Source organism: Crotalus tigris, unplaced genomic scaffold (assembly GCF_016545835.1).
Source record: "Crotalus tigris isolate CLP2741 ecotype Arizona unplaced genomic scaffold, ASM1654583v1 scf7180000018299.754606, whole genome shotgun sequence".
NCBI lineage: Eukaryota > Metazoa > Chordata > Lepidosauria > Squamata > Viperidae > Crotalus > Crotalus tigris.
This window is the reverse complement of record NW_024096930.1, coordinates 731,592-747,638: the sequence shown is the minus strand read 5'-3', so window position 1 is coordinate 747,638 and position 16,047 is coordinate 731,592. Positions and strand designations below refer to the sequence as shown.

Genomic DNA, 16,047 nt, shown 5'->3' with positions numbered 1-16,047 from the left:
AAAAATTACTCAGCTCTGTATGCAGTTAAATCTAACAGAGGCACTTGTGTGGCAAGCAAGTAAACCCAAAACACAATCACAGACTATTAGATAAAAGAAACCAAGTTGAGGCCCCTAAAAGCTCTTACTAGAAACATAAGAGATACACCTGCACCCACAGGAGAGCTCTATTAGGCCCCTGGTCCCAGTGCCCACGTGAATAATCCAGGTCAGCAGGATCAGATATTTGACTGTCTGTATCTTGGGGGAAGAAGCACCATGAAAGGGAAGACAGCTTTCTAGGATTCAGCAAGTGATGCTGCTTCACTGAAGGAGCCAAGATTGTGCTTACTCTGCCAGATCTGGTGGGATGGGCAGAAACCACTGGGGAGCAGAGGTTTCATAAAGTAACTTGTTCCCATGTCACCTAGGGTTTTAAATGTGACAATGAACACCTTGAACTGCACCTGGAAGTCTATTAGGAGCCATCAGAGTGCAGTATTTACATAGGTATACTGTGGAGCACTCAATACTATCTGTGCCACTGCATTTTGGACCAGCTGCAGCTTCTGAATGCTCTTCAGGGACAATCTCATGTAAAGCCTATTACAGTAATCCAAATTGGAAGTGACAAAGGCACGAGTGACTATGAGTAAGGCTTCCCAATCTATGGACAAGCACAATTGGCACACAAGACGCAATTGTGCCAAGTTTGTCCTGGCAATGGCTGCCATCTGTTTCTCAAGCGGGAGCTGAAAATGCAGGAGTATCTTCAAATTACGCACCAACTCTGCCTGGAAGTCTGTTATCTCATTCAGAATCAATGAGCCCAGGGCAGGGCTCTGGAGTATAACGAAGTATCATAAGAGTACTGATTTTTGACTCCATGCTGACAGATGATCTTGCCCAAAGTTTTCATGTATATGTTAAATAGGAATGGGAAGAGAATTGAGTTCTGTGGAATGCTGCAAAAGTGAAGCTAGATTTCCAAACCAATTATTCGTGTAATAAGATATATAAACTAGTGCAGGGGTAGGCAACCAATTCCTGAGCCAGCTGTGCTGGCTCAGGAATTCTGGGAGTTGAAGTCCACAAGTCATAAAAGAGCCAAGGTTGCTTACCCCTGAACTAGTGCATAAGAAAAGTATGAACACCTTTGAATGTCTGGCCTTGCTTGCATCTTTAAGTATGATGCTATTCCCTATTACTGTAATTCTCTATGTTAAAAAAAATAAAATAAAAATCAGTTCATGAGTACAGCTGTAATGCTTTCTGCTCTTCCACTGAGAAAACTTCTGATTAAATAAGGGAAGAAATGAAATTGTAACATATAGATGTACTTCTCAGTTGAATATGGAAGCTCATTCTTCTTAATAATGGTAAGATGACCAGTGCCTTTTTCATGCAATTAGTTACAGAGACTTAACACAAGTAAATGAAAGGAACGTCAGCGCCAGAGTGTACAGATCCATATATTTTCTTGACTTGGCATTAGAACTTCCCTCTTGCTGCACTGTCAATCCTGGGCTAACAAGGACAAATGTCCAGTTTTATATGTCCACATTCTAGGGGGATAATAAAAACAGGACTAACTGATCAAGGAACATGTATGGGATTCCAGAGAATAATAAACATGAGATTGTAGACCAGTGATGGCAAACCTTTTAGAGACCGAGTGCCCAAACTGCAACCCAAAACCCACTTATGCATCGCTGAGTGCCCGGTGGGCGTGGCCCATTGGGTAGACGTGGCTGCGGTGGTAACGGCAGACTGGGTGGGACTAAAAAGTTCAATCAATCAATTCCAACTTTGCAAGATCTTTTTTTCCCCGCGAGACATTGAAATTGACTGATTGAACTTTTTTTTTTTTTTTGCACACGGCGGCGGAGGCCTAAAGCAAAAAGGTTTTATAAAACCCAGCTGAAGGCCTAGGACTAGGGCAACGACGCGCGTTCCCACAGAGAGGGCTCTGAGTGCCGTCTCTAGCACCATGCCATAGGTTTGCCACCACTGCTATAGACTGTGTGGCTTAAATGGTTTAAATAACAAGGCATTAAAACATTCATGCTTTGAAGTCATCAATTTGCATAAATGTTTTTTTTTATAAATCAGGTATTTTTAAAAATCCTACAGTATTTAATAGGAAAAAAAACAAGTACTGTTGTAGTTTCTTTAGTTTTTAAAACATTTATTCCAGAATAATATATTTAATCTAGTATTAAATTAGCTTTTCCTTTTTAGCAATATTATTTTATTCTGTTTTTGAGACAAGATACAATAACATAGAAAAAACAATTTAGTACAAAAGGTATACACACATACAATTCTACATACACCACCCACATACACATAGCCCCCATCTTCACAGTAAGCCATATCAGTATCAAATTATTTCTTACGGTTTAGATTTTAAAAATTATATTTGCTTTATTTTTGGACCATTAGTCTAACATACTGGTGTGAGAGTGTGTGCCTGATTTTCTGAATATTGAATGCATTGAGAAAATTATAAAAATAGCATTCCTCTTAATTTCCCTAAATTTGAAATGTAAATGGTTTGATTGAACCAGTTATTAACATTTGTTTAGCTGTGAAAATGTAGTAATAAACAACAGCATTTGTATAAATGTGACTCTTACATAATATAATTTTGAACATAATTAACTGTGATAAAGTCTTACATTTTAATGTGCTAATAGCAGTAAAATACATAATACTAAATGATTCGGATGGTATGTCACAAATATTCCAATTGCTAGATAAATAAAGGTTTCACACCTATAGGGAGTGAAAAGTTGCCCCTTTGCTGGAACTAAAGATATAGGGTATATTAAAGATATAGGTTATATAGATCAAAGCTGACACCAGCAAGATCATAGAAAAACTAAACAAACTAGTGCAAGATCAGAAGATGCAGAGAGACCTGGCCCACAGAATCACCAAGAGTTGAACAGGACTGAATGGATAACATCATGATCATCCTCATAATCAAAGATATAGGAGAAGAAGAGGTGGAGCCTGGAGGAGGAGTCAAAAGAGGAATCAGACTGGAGTCATTTCATTCCCAAAAATGATCCCAGCCCCTTTTGAATTCCATTGACCCTTATCTAGTGCCAATTAATGCAGACTGTTATTTGACTAGATTCTTGTATAGAGTTATGAACAATAAATTTTCTTAACTGGAATGTAACCTTGTGGTCCTGAAAATGTCTTAGAAATAGGAGAAGAGGAAAGAGACCTGAAACCATGAAAGCCAAGGGGCAGGAAATCCAAAAATAAACAAATGGGGTCTGAAATAGAAGCTGAAGAAAGAAGGAATGAAGGAAGAGATGAAGAAAAGATAAGTAATTAGGGTTACAATCACTTAGGCATCAAGTTATTTAGACCCTGACTGGGTTGCTGTTTTAAAGGGATAAATAGAGGGGAAAGAGCACCACTGCAGCATGATCCCAGGCATCCCTCAGAGAGGCTGTATGAAACAAGAAATAAGGGGTGGTAGCCAGTGGTGGGATTCAAATATGTGAACAACCGGTTCTCTGTGTGGATGCTGCTTCCAGAAGTCCATTCTGGGCCTGGGCAACAAAAAATTAGCTACCGGTTCTGCTGAAGTGGTGCGAACTGGCTGAATCTCACCACAGGTGGTAGAATCAAGGAACTACCAACTCAGACAAACAAACTAACATTGAACACTTGCCCAATCAAGAAACCACCAAGACCACTCCCATTAACACTTGTACAGCAAGCCACTAGTACCCTATTTCCCCGAAAATAAGACCTAACTGGAAAATAAGCCCTAGCATGATTTTTCAGGATGCTCATAAGCCCTACCCTCAAAATAAGCCCCACTTAAGAGCGTTTGCCAGAGAGATGCATTTATTACCATATTTCCCAGAAAATAAACCCGAATGCGTCTTTTGAAGCAAAAATTAATACAAGACCTGGTTTTGTTTTTAGGGAAATACTGTATATAAAACACTGATGATGTTACCCTAGTTTGATAATGATGTGTCTGCAAAAAAACAACCAAGCTCAGAGAGCCCCAAGGCCCACAAATAAGGGGTGTCCATACACTTGCACATGCAAGCACATATTTGAACGTCCACATTGATTTGTACCAACAACCTATTTTTTGTTCCATCAGCCTTCACTTAACTTATGGAAATCTCTCCAATACTCAACTAGTGGATCATGAAAGGTGACCAAAAGAAGGTTGTTTTAGAAATTTGCACAGGCCAGGTTATATGTATCCAGACACTGTTAAAACAAAAAATGAAAGGAAATTATTGTTATTACTGGATAGGTTAGAAAATGTGTTAATTAAATGAGGATTTGCTATGTGTTTGAAATATTTTAAGAGCCAAAAGAATCCTTTTAAGAGAATGGGTTTATGCAATCCTTTCCACTAGGAGGCAGAGTCTCCACTTGGCAGGAATTTGAAATAGGAGTGATAAAAAAAATTGGAGACAATCCAGGACTGACATAGCTAAACATGTGGCGGGGTTGATTGGAGAGACTTGCTCAAATGCAATAATAAGTGCCAGAATACAGAATGTCATAATTCAGGAGGTAGGCTTGGAAAAAGCCATGAAGGAAAAGCCATGTAGAAAATAATGCAGAATTTTATATAACATAAATAATATATTATATAAATAACATTATAAAAATATGGGAGAGCTGTGAATTGAGAAATGGGAAGTTGTTTTTAAAATGGAATAAAAGCATTTTGTCCCAGATGACCTCCCCTTTCTTATTCATATGGTGGTGGCAAGCCTCCGGTTCTGAAAGGTTTTTTATTTTGAGCCTTTCCTCTCAAGAAATGTCTAATTATGAGAAGTATTAACTTTTAAAACTATGAAGTACATAGTTAAAATGCATAGTATTACTGGGCTGGAAAGGAACTTCAGTTAGACAGCCCACTTAGTCCCACTATTCAAACTCCTGTAAGATTGCTTTTTTTCTATGCTTAATTACAGTGGATGTTGCCTTTCAAAGCTGTCTAATCCTGCAAAATAGAAAAAGCCATGATATGGTCCCATTTTTTATTTAAGTTGATCCTCCATATCAACAGTTCAATTTAATGGACAATAAAATCCTATTCTTCCAACAAGCAGCCTCAGCAAAGATTAACATTCTCATTCTCCATGTGGTCTGAGTCTTCCAACTCAATCCCCGGGACAAGGTTGTAATAATCTACTGATTGGTTCATGTAGAGCTTCTCACGGTCTGCTGAATCCCTCAAAACATCTGTTACACTCAATGTCTCTGCTTCATCTATCATCTCTTCCTCTTCAATGACTGGTTTTGTTGTTCCCAACTTTTCTTGGTCGAGATTTCTACATGACAAGGAATCATCAGAAGCCCCCAGTTTAATCTCCACTTCCTCAGAAAGATCTCTGCTGCTCTCTAATAGTGCAGTTGAAGGTTTAAGCAAAAGTTGATTTCTCAACATGTTGTTTTCACTCTCTGCAGCACCATGAGCAGGCATAATAGGTGGAATAGAGCACTGATGATCATCTGATCTATTGGTTCCATTGTTCTCCACTGTAGCCAACTGGCATTCTTTTCTATCATGAAGTGTATAGCCCGTCTTTCTCTTTGTCTTCTTTTTGTGCTTGCAGAAGTAGCAGGTGACCAAGACAAGAACAGCAACCAGAGGTAAGCAAATAAACAGAGCTGTGAGTCTATGAGTCTGGCACAATTCTGCCTTGGAAATGTTTTTGATATTTATGCCATGGTAATGTTCTGGGGTGTGACAAACAATGTCAAATGAACTAAGGATATATTTTCCTAGATGTTCAAGAAAGTTGCAAGTGCAATCCCAACTGTTGTGAGAGAGACCAAGTGTGAGGAGGGAAGGTTTGAAAATCCCAGAAGGAAGGGAAGATAAGTTATTGAAATCAAGGTAGATCTCCTGAATTTGGTTAGACGTTTCCAGAAATGACTTGGATAAATTCTGGAGTTGATTGTTCTCCAAGTGAATAACACGCAGTCTAGGTGCATGTCTCAGGAAATTATCAGGAAGCCAATTTAATTTGTTATGGTCCAAGTACAGAATTTCCAGGCTGAAAGAATCAACACTTACATTCTTAATATGTGATATACCACAGTTTGATAGATACAGCTCTTTCAACCCTACAGTTCCAGAAAAGATGCTCCAATCCAAAGTATCGATTTTAGTCCTTGTGAAATTCAAACAACATATCTCAGGAGCTAATTTAGTCCTAGATTTCTGGAAACTGAAATCTGTGCTGCAGTTGCAGGTCTTTTCCATTGCTCCAAATGTAAATTTGGTTGCTAATAGCATCCCACCAAAAAATATAACTGTCCATTTCTTCTGATCTAAATCAAAAAAATGGCAAGTATTAGACATTTTGCACAGATTTGCATTATGAATTGCAATTAGAAATCAACACTTTCTGCGGTTAATTCACTGATTCAATAAACAATGATCAGCCAAATACAATTATTCTAAATTGAATTGCAATAATTTACTTCACTAATAGGTTATATCAAAATTAACTGTACTGATCATGGAAAGTCTTCTTCCATTCAGAGAAGACACTGAGATCCATCTGAGGCAAACATGGCTGATTCTTCCATTCCATCACTTTTTGCTCAAGCTGAACAAAAAAGTCCCCCAACTTTTGAAAAGAGCTTTCATCACAATGGAAGTATCAGATATCAGATAATTTTTTTAAAAAAGAAATGCTGCAGCCACAAAATAGGACAACAAGATGTTTGCATTATAACCAGAATTTGTACTCCAATATGTATGCAAAGTAAAACAATGTTTTAAAATGGTTGCTTGTCACTTTCTGGGAAAAGCTAGCAGTTTTTAGGGTTCAGGGAACAGCACTAACCAACTTGGGGTACAGCATCATAAAACAAACACTATGAGGCTAGTCTGTTTATATGATTGCTACTATCATGGGCTGTGTCTCATAGTATCTTGTTCTGTAACGCCAGAGCACAACTCTCAGAGAATCCAAGGAACTTATGGCCTGCCAAGCACAAGTCACTTCCCCTGTTCACAGAATTTTTTTCTTCTTTCTCCTGAGAAATATATTTTTAATGTTAGTGGTGTGCTTCCTCCACTCCTTATCCTGCTATAGATACAAGACTGGTCCTTTCCTTTAGAAGTGAAGTAACTGATTTCTGAAGGAGATGGGAAGGAGAGCTGTGTATTAATGAATTAAAGTTGTTTGCTTGGAGGAAAACAGATATTTTAAAAAAGAGTGAATAAGTAAACATAGACCTGGCTACATGACTGAAACCCCAACTGGGAAGGGGAAATCTTAATCTTTGGTTGATGCTGTATATAGCAATGTTATTATGAAGAAAAACCGCACCCCTTTTTCATTCCAGAAAAGATGTAGCAACATAAGCCTTTTGCTTGGGGGATGCCTTATGCCGATAGTGTATAAATTTGGTATCAATTAAGCATTTCCATACTACAGCATGCCACTTGCTCCAAAAAATCCTCAGTATAATATCTTATTTTGACTAAGAGCATCAAGTTAACATAGCCACTAAGTCATATAAACTAAATGCTGAATGTATTAAATGATCAAATGTATTGTACAATCCAGTAGTGTTTATTTATTTTTATTTATTTTATTACATTTATATATCAAATTTGGAGACTGTCCATCTCCCTCGCTGAGAAACTCTAATAGGTAGATAAATAGCTTAGCAGTAAATCATAGCTTAGATATGAACTCTGCCAGTTTGGGCTGTCCATAGCTGGAGCAGAGTAAAATAGTGATTCATATTGTATTTGTTATGAAAGCAAGCCAGCAAGAGATCATTCTAATGATTCCTCTTATATACTCTGATCATTCCTGTCTTGTTGAGCTGTAGAACACAGGCTGCCTTGAACTCTTTAAATTAGCGCACTCTCTCAACTGAAAAAAAAAAAATCCTACTTGTTGAAGGAAGATTCAACTTCTACTTCAGATCATTTGGCAGCAAAATGGCCCTGCTTTCTGTTCTCACCTCTCACATGTTGAAGAGTTTTGCAGCAACCTCGTCTAATGTCAGAAAATAATGACTGTATACCAAAGGAACAATGCTACTTTACAAAGAGCAACCACTTCTTTCTTGTTGCTAGGAAATAATCACATCATTATTAAGTTGTAGTTGGTTTAGTCTGTGGCTGGTTTCACAGATTAAAGTCATAATATGATTTCTGTGACTTTGACTTAAGATATTATCTGAACGATAAGCAAGCAAATTTATAGACATATTTCCCATGAAGTAAACTCCTGCACACATACATTTAAATGCTCATAATTAATAAAGAACAATTAAGTCCTTTAATCACTATGTTTTTGCAATATTAGAATAAATTATGTTAGAAGTTTAGAAATTATTTTATCTATCGGTAGGAACACAGAGAGTACAATAGGAAGAAACATGAAAGCATTTAACATTTTCAAATACTGTATATACTATATACAGAATGCACTAGATGAAACAGAAAATACTACACTTGATCTTAGCCAAATGCCAAGATGAAACAGAAGCTTCAAAGCTTCAAAAGATATTGCAGGCCTATGTAAGATTAATTGCTGGAAAGTTGAGTTGCAACATTCAGGAAGAGCTAATTGGCTTTATGTTAGTATCTCCCAATAATTTCCAATAAGGTTTAAAGCAGATCCAGTCACTGCTATGATTTTGTAATGTTTTCCTTCTACCATTGTGTTGAATCGGAAGTTGTGGTATGGTGGCCCCCGGGCTGGATACACTGATTTAATCTACATACCGCAGGAACAATTAGCAGGCCTTGAGCCAGAATAGAATCCCACCCCAGCTCTTCCTGACCAATGACATCAGCTTTTCCTTCTCAGGCTTGGTTCTCAAACATCCCTGACACTTAAAATAGAATATTAAGATCATTAATAGTCATTTGGATGAATAGTCAAACTGAATGAATTAATAAGTATTAGTTTCCAGAAGAATTTACAACATAAAGGGAGAAACCCACTGTATTACACTTTTAAGGTTAAGTCACATCAATGTTGATGTTAATGGAGATTGAAGTATGCTTATGCTAGATGTTTTGGACTATTGCATCCATTAACACAAATAAACATGACCAAATAAAAAGGTGTTATGTAAACTGTAATCCCAAGCAATTGAAAAAAACAACCAGATAATAATCTGATGTAAATTATATAATTTAGTACCCAATGTATTATACCAATTTATGATAGTCGGACAAAAATAATTAATGGGAAAACTTTTGTGGAAAAGGTATAACCTAACACTGCTGATTGTTAAAATCCTGGATTTTAAATGGATAGTTTATTCCACAAACACTCTTTAGCTGCACAATTTCTTTTGAAGCATCTGATCCTGGGTATTCTATTTGATCAGTGATATTCTCAAGGCAGCCTGTGATCACTTTGTTTACAGTTCTTTCATAGTTAGCACTACCATTATATGCAGCAAGCAGGCACCGGCATTGGTAACAGTTCCTGTTGAGCTACTATTCTAATGTTACTGATCTTTGCTTGTTGCTGGAATGGATCGCTAGTGTCACTTGGCCTCTTCCCAACATATCACTGACCGTACTGAGAAAGGGCCTTGACTGAGCAAGCAGGCAGAGATGCACTCTTATACTGTTTGCTGCTTTTGATGGTGTCTATTGCTTCAATTGCAAATTTATTTTTGCTTTTGATGATGTCTATTGCTTCAACTGCACATTTATTTGAGCAGAGAGCATGCAGGTAATAGATGGGGCAGTGACAGTTGTTAAAGGATAGTTTTGTCAGTGTCTTCTCAGTGTCCTTAAAGTGGCCTGCTGTCCTTGGGTGCAGTGAAAGATGTTATCTCCTCACTATTGATGACAGAGTCAACTAACAGCTAGTCTGTTTTTGTGTATACAGTGAGAACCTCAAACATAATAGAACCTGTCCCCTAATACTAAGGTTTTTGAAAAAATATATGTATCCTAAGAAGCACAAACTGCTTTCAGATTAGCAAATGAATCATTGATCCACCTGTCAGTTTGCTGTAAAGAGAAAAGCTACCTCAATATGTTATCTAGAAGGGCAGGAAATTGTTGGCTTCAAAGCAGAAAAAGTCCTCGGAATATTCTTGTCATGCATTATTGCATGGAGTAGGTGAATGAATCATGACTGAACTCCTTGATCCCTACCACTTACGTTATCTCAAAAAATCTTCTGCTTTTGAAAAGCAAGTTAGGGTTACACTTGAAAGATTGCACAGGTTTTGTGAATGGGGTCATTATCTCCAACTTTAAAGCTACAAGCACCTGCTAGCTCCTTATCTTACAAATGCCATTGAGATGGAAGAGACAACTGATTAGGAATACAATTTTCCTTGTGTGAGTTATACACAAGCAAATTGCAGAATTCACTTTCTTTTCTCCTATGATTCATGAAGATGGGCAAGGAGGAGGCAAGAATAAGGAAACTTTTAGTCTCTCAGTGCTCTTCTGGGAAATCCAAAAACTCCCAGTGCTGGAGTCCAGTCTGGAGCCAACAGGAATGTCCTTACTAGCAACTCTTTGGAGAAAAAAAGAGGCTGTAGGCCCCCAGTACACAGGATACACATTCTGTTTATTGAGGACTCGTCTAATAGTAGATTCCATGCCATCAACCAGGTCTTTTATTTGGAAAGAAAACTGAAACTCAAAAAAGTATCTCAGAGGATGCAATTATTTCAGCACAGTATTGTGAAAAGCAAATGCAGCCTCACTCAACTTTGTGCTGTTCTGGTTATAATCATTCCATTGCAAACTATAAAATAAAATAACCCCGCATCTTGAATAGTGATCCCCCGGATACCTGCTGCCCTCTGCAGTACCGGAAGTGCAACTGTCCGGAGAGAATAGCAAGTCAGAAACTGTGGGAAACGGCAGAGAATATTGACAGCAGTTGGAAAGGGATACTCTTTTAATTTAGTACAATACTTCATTCAGCCAAGCTGTAGTAATGAGAGACTCTTTATTTCTTTTTTCAAGACTCCAGCACCGTTCTGAAAATCGGCCCGGTCTTTAGCATCTTTTTATTTTATTTTGGTTTCTCTGCTGTATTTCATTTGGTGCTTTTAACCCTTTTTTCCCCTCTTCTCCTCAGCCCACCCCCCGCAGAAAATGGGGTTGGGGATCCGTGAATGGTTGGCTGGAAGAGGGAAAACGGATCCCACCCAAGCTACTATACCCTGGAGCGGGCGGAAGAGTAACTCGAGCTGCCTTACAATTGCCTTTTCTTCGCTTGGGACCACTGCATAACAATCGCTCCCGCTTCTTTAAGAGTCGTCTGCAAAAACGCGGTGTTCTTCTTTCTCAAAATAACCGGAGCCTGGTCTGTCTCCCAGGATACAAGATTATAAACAGAAGGCATCTCCCAGCGGCGGCCTGGCAAACGTCCTCTTGCCGCGGGATTAAAGCCCAAAGGCCCGCGCGGACCTCTTTCCCTTCCGGACTTCCCCCCGTCTAGCCAGGCTGCAACAGGGCCGACTCTCCCGTCCATCCCAGCTCCTTTAAGCCAATTCCCCTGGCCGTGTCCGGAAAAGTAGAGTTTGGTCTCGGCCGGAGTCCTAGGAGTGAGGGAAGCGGCACCCAAGAAACCAAGCGACGCCCCCTCCCTTTTGCCTTCTTTTCTGGGACACCTGTTGACCTGCGCAAGGAAAGGAAGGGCTCCCTGAACAGGTCCTTCAGTGCCCAGCTAGCGAGGCACCGCGCTCACACTTCCCAAGAAGGCGCGCTCCGACGGCCGGGAAGCCTGAAAACTCCCTTGACCGTCGAGGATGGCGGGCGACGAAAGAGAATCTCCTGGATCTCCTGAATCGGCCTGGAGAATCTCCAGCTACTCACCTGCCCCCGATGGCCTGTCCCGTCCCATTGTCCGGACGCGTCGCGGGAAGCCCGGTCAAGGCTTTTCCATGCCTAGCTCAGGCTCGGGAAAAGGCGCTCCTCGCTGAGCGAGCCTCCTCGGGCAGCGCCGGGCTCTGCCTTCTTCCCCGGGGCGTGGCCCTCCCGACGCCCGAGAAACTGTTGGAAACGGCATCTCGTGGAGAGGAGGGAGAACCGAGCCGGCGGGCGCCTGTACGCTTCCTCCCGCCAATGCTCGCTGCTGCACCCGCTTTGGGGGGGGGGGCTTCGCCTGCCTCGAGAGACCGCGTTACCCCCGCGGAGTTTTTGGGTGGCGGGCTTCGAATCCAGGAAGACTCGCTTTCCGCCTCCCCCAAGAAAGAGTTCAGGGAGAGCCGAATGTGCGCCTCGCCCTACACCGGGAGTGACTAATCTGAGTAGACATTTTTATTATTATTTTACTTCAGCTTTCACCACTAAATAGTCCATAATTGTTTTGTGTCATATTTAAAGACTGCATGGTTGGTTCCATGAGTATGGATACTATTATGATTATAATTATAATTATCACCCCATTTTCCTTAGTCTGTACATTTTTTTTCTTTCGCTGATGAATATTAGATAGGCAATCTGTCTAATAGTCTATCTAACCCTGCATAGATAAATATCATAATCCAAGAATTAGGATGAATTATTTTTCATAAATCACAGCGGCTAAATGACAGTAGCTTACAAGGAGGGTTCCTTTCAAACTTCAGGAGATTATATAATTCTAAATTTGGTTCCTAACTGCTATTCTTTACTTGTAGACACACATAATACATATGTATCCATCATGTTATTTCCTTTCAGGCTAGGCAACTTGGGGGGGAGGGGGGAATGAGAAGTAACGAGCCAAGTAAATTAAAATCAGGAAATAAGGAAAGAAAAACTAAATCTAGTTTACTTTAATCTCAGTCTCTAAACCTTTCCATAGCATTTTATTGTTGCAAACTATATTTGCTTCCACTGTATCATACACTGAGTCATATATTCTTTCTTTAAACTTCTTACTTCATTTTTTTCTGAAGGATCTCATGAACCGCATCCAAATCTGACTTTCTCAGTCAGAGAAAGTACCTAAGATTTTAATAATTTGCTAACAGATGGCCTACATAATTCTCCGGCCATTACAGTTGTTGATACTGTGGGTAAACAACGCCTTTTAATTGCTCAGCAATGTATTCGCTTGATCATATCACTGCAATATTAACATGCTGAAATATGTTTGAATATCAGTAGCTCGGGTTGGTGGTTAAGGCTGTTGGTTTGAGCCCCTAGCTTGGCAATTTGATTGCAAACCTTTCATCACCATTCGAGGAGACATCGTCAGGGCGCTTTGAATTGTGCTCGTCTGCCAGAACGCTGGCCTTTAAATACCTTTTTATGTGATGTGAATTGATATTAACATGCTGCCTGGCAAAATCTGGGAGTTGAAGTCCATACTTTTTAAAGTTGTTGCAATTGATAAACACTGCTCTATGGGGTTAGCAGTAACAATATGAGACCACTCTTGAATAAAGATATGAATATCTATCTATTTATTTATTTATTTTATTTAGCATACGGCATATAATACATGGACTAGAAATATATATTAACATTTAACAAATATATGAAATCTCCCCTCTAATGGAAGGTGCAAATGATCTTGGGAGACAGGGAAGAGCCACAACCAAGGCCACTGTCCAATAAGAGGCAGTTTAGTCTGCAGCAGGAAAGTCAGATTTGGATGCGGTTCATGAGATCCTTTAGAACAGCGGTTCTCAACCTGTGGGTCGGGACCCCATTTGGGGTCGAACGACCATTTCACGGGGGTCGCCAAACAACGCAGTCCGCCATTTTTTCCCCTTTTCCAACCAGGGCCACTGTCCAATAAGAGGTAGTTCAGTCTGCAGCAGGAATGTGGATATGGCAAATATCTCAGAAGGGACCCTCCCTAGTTTCTTGAGCTACAAAGGCGAGAAAGAAGAAGTGTAACTTTAGACTTGCAAGATGGATGTCAGCGTTCTGAGTTAGTCTAGACAAGAAATACACCTGGAAAAACTAACCTTTTAATTACAGGTGGTCCTTGACTTACAACCACAATTAAGCCCAAAATTTCTGTTGCAAGTGAAACATTGTTAAATGACTTTTGCCCTATTTTTACAACCCTTCTTGCCACAGTTGTTAAGTGAATCACTGCAGTTGTTAAGTTAGTAACCCGGTTGTAGAGTCAATCTGGCTTGCCCATTGACTTTGCTTGTCAGAAAGTAACAAAGGGTGATCACAGGATCCCGGGACACTGCAACCGTCATAAATATAAATTAGTTGCTAAGCATCCAAACTTTGATCACATGATCATGGGGATGCTGCAATGGTCGTAAGTGTGAAAAATGGTCATAAGTCCCCCTTTTCAGTGCTGTTTTAACTTCGAATCATCATTAAACGAATGGTTGTAAGTCAAGGACTATCTGTATAAGGTTTCATAAATAGAACCTTCTACGTTTGCCTTGCTTACATTCCTGCTGCAGACTAAGCTGCCTCTCATCCAACAATTACCTTGCCTAAGCTCTTCCTTGTCCCCCAAGGTCACTCACATATATCATTGCATTCCCAGATTCACATATTCATCTAGAAGGATGCTAAGTTCCATTTATTCTTGCTTCATCTCTGTCTAAAAAAGTTTTGTTTGGGCCATTTGAACATAAGTTAATTACTGAGTCAGATGCTAAAGGGTGAGCAGATAGATATGCTATTCATAATTTAAAAAAAAACACCTTAGACATTATTCCCATCCACCAAATGTTTCTTTATCATGCACAATAAAGAAGGGGTCACCTTGTGTCTTACTTTCCATCTCTATTTTGCCCCTGCTATGTACGTAAAAATGCTAAAGTTGGAACAATCAAAAGGAACAATCCTCTCTTTAGGGGATTAACCCTCTTATTGAGAGTTAGGCCAGGTTAATTAATTAAAACATTTCCTAATTCTAAGACAGCATCCTGTATCAGCACACAGTAATTTGTTTCATCTAACATGGTTGAACCCAAGAGTTCCACTCAAACTCTGGCATTTAAATTCAGGGCTTTAAAGCAAGCACCTGGACAAGTAAGCTATGTTAGGATGATTAATTTTCCTCAGAGGATCTTCAATAAGGTCAAATGGAATATTATTTGAACTTACTTATCCTTCAAATCACAGTTGCTCCATTCCAACCAGACAGTACAGGTTGATGATACCACTCTTCTTGGTGCAGTCTAATGTGGTGTCTTCCAAAGAAAAACACAGAGTCAGAGTTAATTTGTTAAGGGGAAAGGAACTTGAGGATTGATTTCAAACATGAAAGCAGGTATAGGTCAAGGCCTATGCATATAATGCTGGCAGTGAGTTGGCTGTGACGAGTTGTTCTAGAGAACCTTTCCAAGAAAAATCACTGACCCGTGGTCTTGCCAAATGGATAGTGCCCAATGCTTCAATTATATGTATAACTATTCTATTTGCTCTTAGTAAATATTGCATGGGAAGAAAAAAAAATGAAACAGTTAAAAAAGGAGGATGTTTTCTGGCTCTCCCCTAATATTCTATGAATGATATAGTATAGTGACACATACAGGTTTGCTTGGACTAGAACCAGCCCTGGAGAAACGAAACGCTTTGCAAGGCATCCAGGACACAATATAGTAAGCCGCATTTCTGTCTTAATGCTGTAATGTCAATAGTTTTATACCAGTGATGGTGAACTTTTTAGAGACCGAGTGCCCAAACTGCAACCCAAAACCCATTTATTTATCACCGGGTGCCAGGTGGGCATGGCCCACTGGTTGGGCATGGCTGTGGTGGTCATGGCAGATTGGGTGGGCGTGGCTAGGGTGGGCATGGCCAGCTCAATGTTGCTCGTGGGGAGGGACACCTGTGGGAGCTGGGCAGGGTTAGTCTCTGGCAGATGGGGCAGTGGGCAGGAAGCTCGCAAGGCAAGGAGAGGCAAGGCGGGGGTGCATTGTCACAGGGCAAGGCGAGTCAGGGGCCGGGGAAGCTGCTGCCTGACACCATCAGCCCCTGCACACAGAGGCCAGCGAGCGCATGGGTGCTGGGATGCATCCGGCTATGTGGGACCTCGGCGAGTTAGTGGGCGGCTGGTTGAAGAGGGACAGTTGCCATCTCTGGGGCATGGCGCGCGTGCCCACAGAGAGGGTTCTGAGTGTCGC

General features: G+C 40.2%; 1 protein-coding gene across 3 annotated transcripts; it reads right to left on the bottom strand.

Moving 5' to 3' along the window:
- Nucleotides 1-2,146: 2,146 nt before the first annotated feature.
- On the bottom strand, nucleotides 2,147-15,045 carry LOC120310810 (SLIT and NTRK-like protein 6). Of its 3 annotated transcripts, none has more exons than XM_039349629.1 (2): nucleotides 15,026-15,045; nucleotides 2,147-6,318 (listed from the first exon to the last, which is right to left on the bottom strand). In XM_039349629.1, exon 2 carries the CDS (start codon nucleotides 6,281-6,283, stop codon nucleotides 5,093-5,095), a length of 1,191 nt encoding a protein of 396 aa, XP_039205563.1. In that variant the 5' UTR covers nucleotides 6,284-6,318; nucleotides 15,026-15,045; the 3' UTR covers nucleotides 2,147-5,092. The 3 variants fall into 3 exon arrangements, with proteins under 3 accessions (XP_039205563.1, XP_039205562.1, XP_039205561.1); XM_039349628.1 differs by lacking the exon at nucleotides 15,026-15,045 and adding an exon at nucleotides 11,206-13,377; XM_039349627.1 differs by lacking the exon at nucleotides 15,026-15,045 and adding an exon at nucleotides 11,825-13,377.
- Between the last annotated feature and the right edge of the window lie 1,002 nt (nucleotides 15,046-16,047).